Raw genomic sequence first — 12,772 nt, forward strand, 5'->3', positions numbered from 1 at the left:
CATCGCAGGACGTGCAATTTAAAAAATAAATGTTTTAGGACGTGCGATATTAAGTAGGCAAATTAACTCAAACACGTCATGTTACAATTCTTTTGCTGCTTGCTACAAAAGGAAAACTTGCGCGGCTCATGTCAGGGGTACTTGAGTGAGATGCATGCAGGCTCTGCATGCACAGCAAACCACCAATCACAATCAAATCTCCAAAGCAAACGGACCCGGTGATTAAAGGTAAAAACACTGAATAAAGTAGTTTCATGTGTTTCTCCAGGGCAGTTCGGCGCTGCTAACCGAGCTAGCTCAGCTTGTTGCTCTGATAACTTCAAGATCCAGACGTCCGTGACTAAAATCCTTCATCCGGTTAAATATTGTTAAAAAAAAATACTAATTGTATAGCATTAAAGTTCAAGAAAGGATGGTTTGCGGACAAAAAAAACTGTCTTTTCTTCAATTCCTGTATTTTTTCATATCGCAATATATATATCGCAGGGGGAAAAAAATCGCAATGTCAGTTTTTTCCAATATCGTGCAGCCCTATGACATCATCAGCATTTAGATTCTGGACAAGTCTAACTTTCCCTACGCACTTCTGTCAACCGATGGGTACTATCTCCTGGGAAAATGAAGGCTCTATTTATGGCAAAAGGGAAGTGCATTAACTACTTTAGCGACATGACAGGATACACCATGGGATGGTAGAGATGGGTCTACCAGTAGAGCTTCCACTACGATAGCTATCGATCTCGCCAATCAAGCTGTTTCTCAAAGGTTACATGGTCATGGTGAGTCACGGAGGAGGAGAGTGAAGGAAGAGGAATCCCAACCATCCCAAAATGAGGAAGATTACCGGGCATTTTCCCTGTTTTTTATTCTACCGTCAGCTGTTTGAAAAGATGTTGAGCAAATCCTGCAGGAAGTCTTTTTTTCTTTTGCTTTACTCTAAAATAGAATTGTGTGTGGTTTGGATATGGCTTTGTTTTGAATATGATGTGTCTATTTATATAATGTATGTTTTTGCTTTATTGAGCTTGCAGCAGAAAATTGGACAGCAACCCAGTTGTCAGTATTCAAAGCTCTAGGGAAACAAATGCAATAAAAACATAGTGCTTACCTCGAGGTCATCCAGGGATCTTGCCAGGCTGAGACGTTTGACAGAGCGGCGTTTAGATGCACGGTTAACACCCATACCCCAAAACCTGGAGACCTATGAGGATAAAGGAGAAACAAGTGTTAGACAGAAAACTAATACACACACCCTCATCCGTTAAATCTTTGTTTTTGTATTTTTAGTTTGGATCTTGCATACCCCCAGTTGATGTCTCAGCCTACAATAATAGGTCCAAATTAGGGAAATTCAATTCAATTTAATAACATTAAAGGTGGGGTAGGTACGTTTGAGAAACCGGCTCGAGATACACTTTTTGTTATATTCCATGGAATGCTCTTAACATCCCGATAGCAATGAATATCTGAAGTGCTTTGACAAAAAATCCATTAAAAAATGTCATCTGTGGAAGCCGTAGTACTGTAAAAAGTACGACCAATCATTTTAGCCGGCCCGGCTAAAATAACTGGATGGCCTACCTGCCTGTCAGCCTTCCATCTGTGCACAAACTTATCTCGTGCCCTCATTGGTCATGTGCGCGTTCGTGTGTGTTGGAGGAGGGGCTCTGTAAGGAAGTGGCAGATTTTTTCCGGCTGTGTATTTTCAAATTCTTGCGCACTCGAGCTGGTTTCTCCAAAATTACCTACCCCACCTTTAAATTATATTTGTATTGCTTATAACTCCTCCATAATGCATCTCACTAAAGGATAGCAAAAAAGACAACGTGGAATAATTTAGAAAATATTGTACAAATATAATGTTCTTCACTTATAAGTGTACTGTAGCATTAGCATTTAGTTACATATCTCAAAAAGTCAAATTTCTACTAAATGAATGAAATATTTCAAGACATATTAAGTGTTAACTATGCTTTTATGACTGTAGTCTGAATAATGAAAGATGGTAGTGACGGAAAATGTAACTATAACCAAACATAGACTTTGAAGTTTGTTGGTATTGAAGAACATGGTCTGGAATTCTGACTCTAAGATGTGCATTCATGATAACATCTCCCTCTGACAACATGCAGATTGGTCATATTAAGTTAATCTGAACATATACAACACTGTTTCAAAAGTACAGAGACACAAGAACTTATTTGGCAGTCAGACGGTCAGAACAGAACCACCATGTGTTTCTGCCTTTCACCAGCCTCTGCTATTCCTATGATTGGAGAGGCCGTGTCTAATGTTTGAAAGGGAGTTTAAGAATTGCAGATAATTACCGCTGCATGACATGGGCTCTACTCTGTAATTTGCCTGGCTTCCTGAGCGAGATTGTCTCCTCTCTGATCTAATGCAGGCTGAGGGGACAGGGATGCAATCTGCTTCTGATTTATAAACACAGCCAAATACTTACTTCAAGGGGAGAAAAAACAACATTTAAAAACTGTAAGGGGTATTTAAAACAATAAAGATTTTCAGTTGACCTTGACCCTAATTGCACTGATTTCACCCTAGCTATATTTACAAAAACATGTCTGCATTATTGATTAAAATGTTATCAAGATGGCAGTAAGTACAATAATTGGTCAAGTAAAATATAAATTAAGTATTTCAGTTTGGAAGTCCCGGCTCAAACAGCACTCAACAGACTGAATAAAAAATCCTTGTCTGATACAGATGAAAAAAAAATATTTAAAAAAAGTATCATTCCCTCTAACACTGAAACTTCAACATCATTCAATATAATCACAATTAAGTAATTGTTTTCCTACAAGATGCAGCCCTATTTGCATACCTGCTAATTAATTACATTTACCCCAATAGCAGAAATAAACACATTTACAGACGCTGCGTGTATACTGATATGGATTTACTGAGGGAGCCACATGTCCAGGTCTACATGGATACACAGGGCCATCTTGTGGGCAGAAACAAAATCCCTCCCTCTGCACACTTCTGACAATGACATCATTGACTCAAAACAGGTGCTTTCTGCGTTCATTTCACACTCTGCACCAATTGACCGTTGAAAAAGTGGGATTGTATTTCGTTTTAGGTGTCACTAGAGCCAGGCGTACTTACACCCCCTCAGTGTCTGGAAACTCAACTCCGTGTGACCATTTAATACTTCCTGTGTCGCTGTGTTGAACATGAATGAAGTACAGAAACAGATGTCCTACAATGGAACTATTTCATGTCACTGTGTGTAAGGATTTTCCAATAACGCAGAGCAGAGAAATACAGCTAGATACAGTTATAAGACTCAGTTTTCAAAATTCTAAAGTAATTACTCACAAATCTATTTTGCGGTAAGGACAATTGAGAGGGGTAAAAGTTTCCTAATATAATCAAAACATGAGTCTACCCATAATATTTTCATTTTTTTAACTGCAGCAAAGATAGCAGAGCATTTACTAAAATATGTTTACGCTGTTTTGGCACCGACCAACCAGATTATGTCAATTAAGTCATTCATTTTGACCACAATGTTGACACCCTTATGTTTTCCCAAGAGGATTAACAGAACAGTAACCAGATCAAATGTATTTCTGTAACTTGCCTTTATTCCGATTAATTAAAATATATTTTTAGGCTTCTCAGAGATACAAAACCAAAAAAAAACACTGTTTAGTTTAACTAGTTACAACCAGTTGACATTTGCAACCGTTAATAGTTAATTAATATGTTGTTATTTTTAACGGGCTGAGATCAACTTATTTTGAGCACAGAGATCACTGGCAAACCTGATCAACATTTCTTGTTTCGAAATATTTGTTTTACAGTAAAATACAAAATAAAAGTTGTTACTCACATTGTTGGTATTGTGGTTTTTCTGCTGTTTCTCCCTCTGGTCGAGAAACCTTTTGGTCCATTCCTCTCTGGGAGGGAGCATCATGACCTCTGCTGAGCAGTACCTGTCTGAGGGGATCTGGCTCATGGGGGGGGGCAGGTTAGTTGTGCCGGAGCCCAGGCTTACGCTCGAGGACCAGTTGTTGGTCACCTGAGGGTCCGCCTCACCGTGGAGGACTTTGGGCCACTTTGCCTTTGGCCACCACCGTTGGCTTCCTCTGAGCGGGTCTACAAAGGAGTTCGATTTTTTACCCGAAGGCAGAGGAGGTGGTGGGGGCTTGAACTGGAACTCCAGTCTGGGTGGGGGACCCCCATAAAATCTATGAAGAGAATCAGGGCCAGGTAGTGACTCAGAAAGGGAATGTGTGCTGGCACTGTTCTCTGGATTCAGTTTTTCGCCATTCTTGGAGAGATTTATTGGGGTGAGGTCTTCAGCTAGAGGATAATCCCATGGACAGCTGGGGAGGGTGGTCCCAGGGGGGCTTTGGATTGCAAAGGGGAAATCCCTGTCCGCTATCTCCTCAGGGGGGGATGCATTTTCAATTCCACTGTCCCCATTGCTACTAGCACTGCCTTCTTTGCCATTACTTCCCTCTTCCTTGGCTTGCTGCTGAGCCTCAACGTCCAGTTTGACCCGAAGCCTCTCCACAGCCTCCCCCAGGTCACTGTACAGGACTGTGACAAAGTGGAGAACATCTTGGGGGGTCTGAGGGAATTCCAGGCACCCCAAGGCGTCTGGATCTGGAGTGCAATCGAAGGCAAAGCGTCCAGCAATGCCTGTATGGTCCTCATGGTTCCCCAGCTCTGGGTCGATGAAGAAAACATGGCAGGAAGCCCGCAGAGGACCGCCCTCTGGTACACGTCCATTTATTATGTGTGCTGTAGTGACCAGGCAGAAAAAACGTGGGTCTTCAGCACACACAGCCCCTAAAACCAGGTTCTCAGCAGGAAAGGCTGCCAAAACAGCTCCTGCGTCGTCACAAAGTCGAATACAGTCATACATGACTTTCATCATCACCAGAGTGTGGGTGTTCTGCTCTGTTCCCAGCAGTCGTATTCGCTCCCGAATGGCTTTCAAACAGTCCTCCTCTGACCCTGTAGTGTTCAAAATAAGCTCTGTGGAGCTCAGATAGCCCACCACCAAGGTCATGTTTAACATACTCCAGTCAGAAATATTTTCTTCCGTGTCTGTAAACACAGAGTCTGTGTCCGCCACTCTGGAAATGTCCTCTTTTTGCTGCGCAGCTAAAGAGTTCCACTGCTGTGACCATTGGGACATATCAGGCTCTGACACCGGCCTCTGTCTGGGGCTGATAGCCTGACATGAGTTGAAGGAGGAGTTGCTTGAATCATATGAGATAGTGCGGAGAACACCTGCCTTTTGGAACATACCATTTTTCTGGGCAATCCCAAATTTTGCGTCATTAAGAATAGGGTTCCCCATCATTCGGCTTGCAACATGCACCACTAACTGCAGGGGTCCTTTGCAGCTGCCAATCAACTGCACCACCATCTCATGCAAAGCAGTGGACACGTCAGTTCCATTGATGGCCATGATGTGATCCCCCTGTTTGAGTCCCACTAGGTCAGCAGGGCTTCCCTCCAGGATGCCACTTAGCAGACATGGCCTCTGCCCCGTGATAGTAAAGCCATATCCTGCCCGTCCACGTATGAGCTCTACGCCCCTCAGATCCCCGGCTGCATTTAAATCCAGACGCCTCCTCGTGCCCTCGGGCTGTCCCTGTATCCTCATCTTTGCTGTAGGGTGCCCAGCGTGTGGGAACTGAAACACATGCAGGTTGCCAACACTATTGTGTTGTAGTCATCCTACACAGTGGGCAAAAAAAGGAAGATACACAATTGAAAAGCTGTTTGTTTCACATACATGGAATTACACAAAAATCTAGAATAGAAGAATTATCGCACAGGATTGCACAGTAGTTTTCTCTTTTTGTATTTTTCTTTGTTTTGTTTTTTTTATTCTCTGTCAAAGCATCTTTGAGTTTCTAGAAAAGCGCTATTAAAGTCTCATGTAGTATTATTATTATTATTAGTTCCGTTTCTTATCGGCTTTCAACAGAGAAACATAATAATAATAATAAATTTAATTTTTATAGCGCTTTTCTAAACCCAAAGACGCTTTACATTTGGGGAAGGGTAGACAGACAAGGACAGGCAATAAAACAACAACAAAACAAAAACAAAACAGAACATTGTGATGAAATACAAATGTAAAGCATTATACTAGTGCAGCAACACTTATTATTACTTAATCTGTCAAATTCCTGGTCAATTAATTGAGTTTGGTGTCAAAATAGTGAAAACACACATAAAACCAGTTTGCAGATATAATGTCCAAAAGACAAAACAAAGATATTTAGTTTACAGATATTTTACAATAAATAAAGAAGGAAATCGTCACCTTTGATACGACTATAACTAGTAAATGTAACCTTTTCTGCTAAAAAATCACCCTAAACAAATATTCAAGAATCAAAATTGTAGAAGATTTATCAAAGAAAGACCTAATATTTCCACCTTTACATTACATAGTATATTAAGATTATTATGAAGTTATTTTGTATTATCAATACATCTTGTAATAAGACTATTTGTTGTAAAAAAAAACTGAATATCAAATACACTTTGAAATGCACACACACACACTAGCCAACATCAAAATGAAGCATGGTGTATCTTAAGCTCTTTTTAAACTCTTACTTAAATGAAATAAAAAGTCATTATCAATCTTACTTTAGCAATTATCTGTCAGAGATAAGACACAGAAAGCTTTTATGTCCCTACACAGCTTGCAGAGGGGCCACCCCCACACCCACTCCCCCAAACAGTGCCAGCTGGCTTCCTACTCACCAGCAACACGAAATGACAACCAGATTTTTTTTTATGGTTTTGGTCAACCACTGTTTTTAAATGTTCCAATACTCAACTCACCACATGAGTTAAACATGTTCAAACACCGGAAACACCTGACGAAGCTTAGTGGCTTCTTGGTTTTTAATAAAGTTCAAAATAGCTATCTTAAACCAATGTTACGCTAACCCCGAAGCTCGCGCTACAATGAAGCTTTGTACGGACAACTTTTTAAATTACCGTTCTCAGCGGTGAAAAGTTCCAGAAAAACTCCGACGTACTTTCATTCACGCTGCTTAACGTCCAAAAGTTTACATTGTACACATTACACGTCCATTTCGTAAACATACAAGGCAATATCTCCCTGCCGTGATTCAATAGTCCATATGGCAACTCGCGAGCGCACAACCAGCCTCCATTCACTCGCGGTGGAGATCACAAACATGATCACAAAGCGTCTTTCATTGTAACCATGACAGCGTAACGTCTCCGCAACATGTGACGCCTCTTTCTAGCCAATCACAATGCACGTCATATTCAATATTCAAACGATTGGAGTGACGCTATTGGCTGATAGTGATGACAGTTGACAGTGTTTATTTTACAAGTAAATCTAATTCAACTCCAATATTATTATTTTTAATAACAAGTGACACTTAAATATAGTTCTACTGGAGTTAAGAACAAACTGTAAGCTTTATAATTATACGGAAAACATGTCACGAAGGGGCACGTTACATTGTAAAACGCACACACATGTTCATTCTTGATACGATATTCCTACAAAAATACAAATTAAGTCTTACCCATATGATTTTGCTGTTCACTGCGGCATATCTGAATTACTTTTCCTGTGGGCCATCCTCTTTCTTCCACACTGGAGCAGCTGCACTTGAATGCGGTTTCACTGTAAACAATAGGTTACCTCTCTGGTCAAAGGGCTGCAACGGTTTCATACAGTGTCACATGGCTTTACTACACATGTGCAGCAGGCCACGGGTTTGCAAACAAGAGGGCGTGATATAGATAGCACTGTTTAGTTACATCTCGAACAAACAGTATGTTATCATCATGAATAATTAGTTGGAGTTGGAGTTAGTGTATTGTGTGATGGAACTAACTTAATCCCCAGTTTCTCCTAATCCTTTTAAAATAGTCTGAAAGGCAAAGACTTTAACGGTTTGGTTTATCAGGTCATACCTGTGGTGTTTTGTGGATTTTGCATTTCAATAATTACTCTGCAGTAACAATGAAATGCTATCAACCAAACATATTAAAATATTGCAATCTAGGAAAAAAACATGTTTAAAGGTTTGCATCTATCTCTTCTCCTGAAAGCACAATGCCCCCCACAACTGAAAACTGTGCCTTATTTGTTATATGTTTAGTTTGCAGGAATAGAGCCAATCTCAGTTAGCTCACAGTGATGCACATCTTACATTTCTGGATATAAAGAATGAGTCAGTGGACTTTTGTTGTTTGTCAGATTTTTATTTATTGCATCTAAATAAGATTTACCTTGGGAAATGATATTAGTTGAAATGCAGGAAGTATACCTTAACCCGTTGTGGTCATTGTCAGAGACTCTAGGGTTGCAGTTTGTGTTGCCTTTTGCTGACAGATTCACTTCAAAAACAGCAGAAATTATGCCTTGACTTAATGTGGCAAATTGCCCTGTTTTGGCATCAAGCATTCCCAACTTGTAATTATCCTAGCACAGTGAAAAATGAAGTGACAAGATATGTCTGTTTTTGCAAATCTGATGCTCCCACAGTGTTTTTAACACTGTAATTGACAAATTATCAAGACAAAACGATCTGATACAGCTATTCCTAGAATGAAAGATGCTCAAGTACAGGCATATGTCTTTATGGTTATTAATATAGCCATCTTCAGGCTCATGACATCCTAAAAAAATTGCAACAGCATATACATCTCCTACACTCTTTGCAGACCTACAGTTTGCAACACAATAAACCTATAAAATGTCCATGTCCAACTGAAATCTAAAACAAATATGCTTTATTCTTGCTTTAACAAGGCTATAGGTTAAGTAAGACCATGATCTCTTCCAGACAACCATAACGCTGGCACTTCATGGCTTCACTGAATCTTTGACCCCGGTATGACCCCATGGTGCTGAAGTGGTGGAAGGCTGGATCATCTTCTCCAGAAGGTTCATCATACGCTCCTGAAGCTGCAAACACTGGACCTGGATGAGGTTCTGTTGGTTCACGGCTCGACGGACCTCACGACACGTCTCCTCTATGGCCCGGCCCGACTTCTTTTGTTGCTGTAGCATGGCCTGCATCACCCGCAATTTCTTTCTCTTCATGGACAGATGCCTGTTGCCATGTTTTTTCCTGGCTGGAGTAGGGTGAGAGCTGGAGAACACAGAATGGACAGTTAAGAGCAGACAGTGTCTAAGTACTAGAGCTCAATGTTAGTTTTTCTATTTGACCGTTTGTTTACCCCAGCAACTCCCTTGTGGAGCCAGAAATCTAAAGTATTTTAGAAGATGAGAAATACTAAATAAACTAATTTAATTGCCATTGATGTAGCCTTTTAAAGCCAGACTGCTAGGTAAACCAGATAAACACACCTAAAGTACATGTTTTATATGTAAAACAAATGTTTTAATTGTTGTCATACAGGCATTTGTATAATTTTAAAGAAAAATTTGTAAAGCATTTAAAGCTTTAGCTATAATGCTTAGCACCAAACCAAGCAGTCAACCATAAAGCTTAAGCAGTAGAGACAAAAGATTAAGCTAGCTGAAAATTACCACGTCTAAGTTAGCCTTGGCTAAAGTAAGTGACATGTACTTACTTGTTGTCACCTTTCCCATTGTATGTTTATAAATGTAATACCAAAGAAAACAGTGTGTAAAAGTTGACCTAACAACAAAATACAGTTAAAGCTAGCTGAACAACGCTAGCCTTTGCTAAAGCAAAACCCAGCTGTTTTCTGTAACTGAATAGATTAATATTGATTAACTATACTCTTACTAATAAAGTTGTAATTCTACGTAAATAAGGCAGCAGCTAAGTTCAGGCATAGCAAAAGAAAAGCTAAACTCTACCTTAGCAGAGTAAGAGTAGCTGCCATATAGGATATAAACACTATAGGAATTCAAGATTTGCTGTGATTAAGCTTCCATAAAAATCTAATATTTATGAAGTTGTAGATACTTTTAAGCTGCTAGGCTCAGTTTGGACCTAGGAATCAGCAGTTTTGCAAAGCAATTAGGTTTCCAAAGTCTCATACATATTTTTTGAAGATTTCTGAGGCTTTTAGTCAGATATTTTGGCCTTCAAAAAGAGTTGTTGAGATGTCATGGAGATGGTTTGAGCTTTTTTGTTAAAGAATCTCACTTAACAACATTACAAAGTTTAGCCCTACGCAGCTATTTTTTCAGCTTAATTCAGACTGAAAAACCTTGGTGGACGGCTCCCTGAACCAATAGGATTCAAAGGGTTTATCAACCTGCCATTACCTTTATCAGTGACATATAGACACACACCCACACAACATACGTTTCGACTAGTTCCTGTTACCTGGAGCCTTGTGTGTGCTCACTGTCAGAGCTCAAAGAGTCAAGCTCTTGTTTTATCTCCATCTCATCTGAGGAGCCTGTGTACTCTGGCAGATATCCCATCATTCCCTCCTCTGTCTGGGGCACCAGGATGTCTGTAGATTGGGAGGAAGTGGACGGGCCTGCAGTTGAACCCTGATACTCCAAAGAGATCACACGTCCGTTTTCCAGCGGCTTGGAGAGGATCTTCTCGATGGGCTTATAGTATGGCCAGTCCGGCGTCTCCCCACTTTCATTGGCTACGGCTTTCAGTCTCCTGTTAACAAGAATAGATGTTTACAAGTCATACAACAGCTGGAGTTTGAACTAAAACTTTGAATGAACTTTGGTGCACTTGCCTGTACTGAAATGACATGTTGGTGATTTTCATCTTGATCTCCTCTTTGAAACGCTGCTCTCCGGTCAGCTGGAAAAACCTCTGGGACATCTTCTCGTAAACCTTGGCGTTCCTCTTGCTCATTTTCAGTTCGTTGTGATGTTCCTCCCAGACGTACAGGAGGGCTTTCATTTCACCGTCGGTCCAGTTCGGGGCCCGTCTGTGTTTCTCACTGTGACCTGCCAATAGGTAGCTGAAACCGTCCTCTGTTGCCATTTTTTAAATGGTTTCTCTGGGCCTGTGCTGGCTGTTTTGCAGAAAGAGGATCTTTAGAGGTTGAATTTGAAAGCCTTTTACGATGCTAAGAGCCGTGTTGAATCTGCAGTGAGGGATTGATACATGCATGCAGGCACACACGGTCCTGCCTGTGCCCTTCCCCCTAGCCTAGCTGAAAGAGGACTCAAAATGGGGCCTAAGGCGGGAGAGGAATCCGGTTAAAAGCTTTTAGTGGTGTGTGATGTCACCGTGACATCAAGTTGCCAAGGCAACGGCGAGGGAGGCACTTCATTTTCCCTCCCTCTCCTTTAACCACTCCCATCCGCTCTCCTTTTTCCACTCCACTCTGCTCCAGCGGCAGAGAGCACAAAAAGCTTTTAGCTGAAAGGCAGCAGTGTGAGCACATGAGATTGCTGACAGTTTTGAAATATGAGCCTCTGGGGGAGTGAAAAAAAAAAGGAGAGCTGAGGGTATGTGTTTCCCTGGCAACAAGGCATTGGATTTGGTATTCAGCCAACACACTGCTCCATTTAAAAGCTTTTAATAATAGACAAGTCATTTGGAGACAGGGAGAGGGAGGATTTGCTTTATCCGGCTTGATGTAGAAGAGAGGAAAAACACTTCCAGTCTGCAGTTCAGACCTAAAAGGCAAACAAAAGCTCTTTCTCTGAAAAACTGGGAAACACTTGAAAATAACAGGGGGGGGAGACATGATGGCATGATAGGCACCCCTGCAAGGGTATATACAATGCTGACTGCTTCGTTATCTGTAATCAGGTTTCTATTCACAGCAATGGCTTGTAGACAAAGGACCCCTGCAGGAAGGGTTTCTCTGACCAGGGAGACTCCTCCCCCCTAGATCTCAGCAAGGGGCGGATCTCTGTCTCCCCCCCATCTCAAGCCCCCTAATCTACCATATTATGTGCATTTATTTCCTCTTGTCTTTTCCTCCCTTTCTCTACCTCCCTCTTTGTCTCTTACAAGAGTATGAATACAAATCACACTGTATTCCACACATTGGCAATAAAACCTCTCTCACCCTGCAGCATTTTGTCTTTTTCTGTGTCTTATCTTTGCTGCACATAATACGCAAAAATGGAAATAAAGGCACTGGTACATTACAATCCCACCCTGGCTTCATCTTTATGAGTGCCACCAGTTGCTGTCAGTCCGGCTTAACTCAGTTCTGGCCTGATTAGACCCTTAACCCATCTGCTCCTCACTAACCTGACAGGCGGCCGGTGCATTTTCATACCACAAATTGGCAGCTTTGCCCAATCCATCACATCTGTCACTTAAGACAAACGGTAAACTCCGCCGTTACAGAAATGGAAGGGCAAATGAAAGTTGGTGCAAAATGCTTTTTTTGGTGTGTTTGTTTTTGCATACTTGCCTTCAGTTTGCAGGTAAAACCTGTTTCTTTGAGGTATGTGTTCATATTTACTCCTTGACTTTCTGAAGGTAGGATATTATTTTTGTTGCAGCACAGAATTAAGCAGGGCAGGTGTGAAATATGCAGAGACATGTTTTAAAATGTTCTTAAAAAATACATGTAGGGAGTCTAAATTGCCTATTTTTTTTAATAAACAGTGACATATACTAACCATTGTCTATTTCAATATCATGACTAAATCCTCTTCCGCGGGTTCATTATAATTGCACTTCATTATCTCCTTGCATTTTGTCATTCATTAGGTTGCAAGTAATCCGGACAACTAATCCAGGAGCCAGACTAATCTACAGATAAACTGGTCATGCACGATCATTTCTTGAAAGCTGAAGTAAGTCATTTAAATAATCTTACATTGTAAAAGGTA

The 12,772-nt window shown here is 40.9% G+C and overlaps 2 protein-coding genes across 4 annotated transcripts in view; both read right to left on the reverse strand.

The window, feature by feature from the left end:
- The window catches only part of LOC117488107 (regulator of G-protein signaling 12-like), a 43,554-nt gene extending 35,844 nt beyond the window's left edge, over positions 1 to 7,710 (reverse strand). Inside the window, exons 1-3 of one of the 3 annotated variants that reach the window (XM_034136864.1) lie at positions 7,575 to 7,710; positions 3,860 to 5,724; positions 1,109 to 1,201 (exon numbers count right to left, since the gene is read on the reverse strand). In XM_034136864.1, coding sequence (XP_033992755.1) covers positions 1,109 to 1,201; positions 3,860 to 5,650 — 1,884 coding nt within the window. In that variant the 5' untranslated portion in view covers positions 5,651 to 5,724; positions 7,575 to 7,710. Of the gene's footprint in view, positions 1 to 1,108; positions 1,202 to 3,859; positions 5,725 to 7,008; positions 7,193 to 7,574 lie in introns of those variants that run through there. The other 2 variants (XM_034136863.1, XM_034136865.1) reach the window with 2 other exon arrangements.
- Positions 7,711 to 8,255: 545 nt separating this feature from the next.
- Positions 8,256 to 11,139, reverse strand: msantd1 (Myb/SANT-like DNA-binding domain containing 1). Its single transcript, XM_034136940.1, has 3 exons — positions 10,702 to 11,139; positions 10,326 to 10,619; positions 8,256 to 9,152 (listed from the first exon to the last, which is right to left on the reverse strand). The coding sequence occupies exons 1-3, from the start codon at positions 10,953 to 10,955 to the stop codon at positions 8,864 to 8,866; spliced, it is 837 nt and encodes a 278-aa protein (XP_033992831.1). The 5' UTR covers positions 10,956 to 11,139; the 3' UTR covers positions 8,256 to 8,863.
- Positions 11,140 to 12,772: the final 1,633 nt, after the last annotated feature.

Source organism: Trematomus bernacchii, unplaced genomic scaffold (assembly GCF_902827165.1).
Source record: "Trematomus bernacchii unplaced genomic scaffold, fTreBer1.1, whole genome shotgun sequence".
NCBI lineage: Eukaryota > Metazoa > Chordata > Actinopteri > Perciformes > Nototheniidae > Trematomus > Trematomus bernacchii.

Excerpts from the sequence above, each read along its gene's own strand:
- msantd1 (XM_034136940.1), bottom strand. The coding sequence starts at position 10,955 with ATGGCAACAGAGGACGGTTTCAGCTACCTATTGGCAGGTCACAGTGAG. Across the intron at positions 10,620-10,701 it reads AACATGTCATTTCAGTACAG|GAGACTGAAAGCCGTAGCCA; the intron begins GCAAGTGCACCA and ends TCTTGTTAACAG. Across the intron at positions 9,153-10,325 it reads GAGCACACACAAGGCTCCAG|CTCTCACCCTACTCCAGCCA; the intron begins GTAACAGGAACT and ends TGTGTTCTCCAG.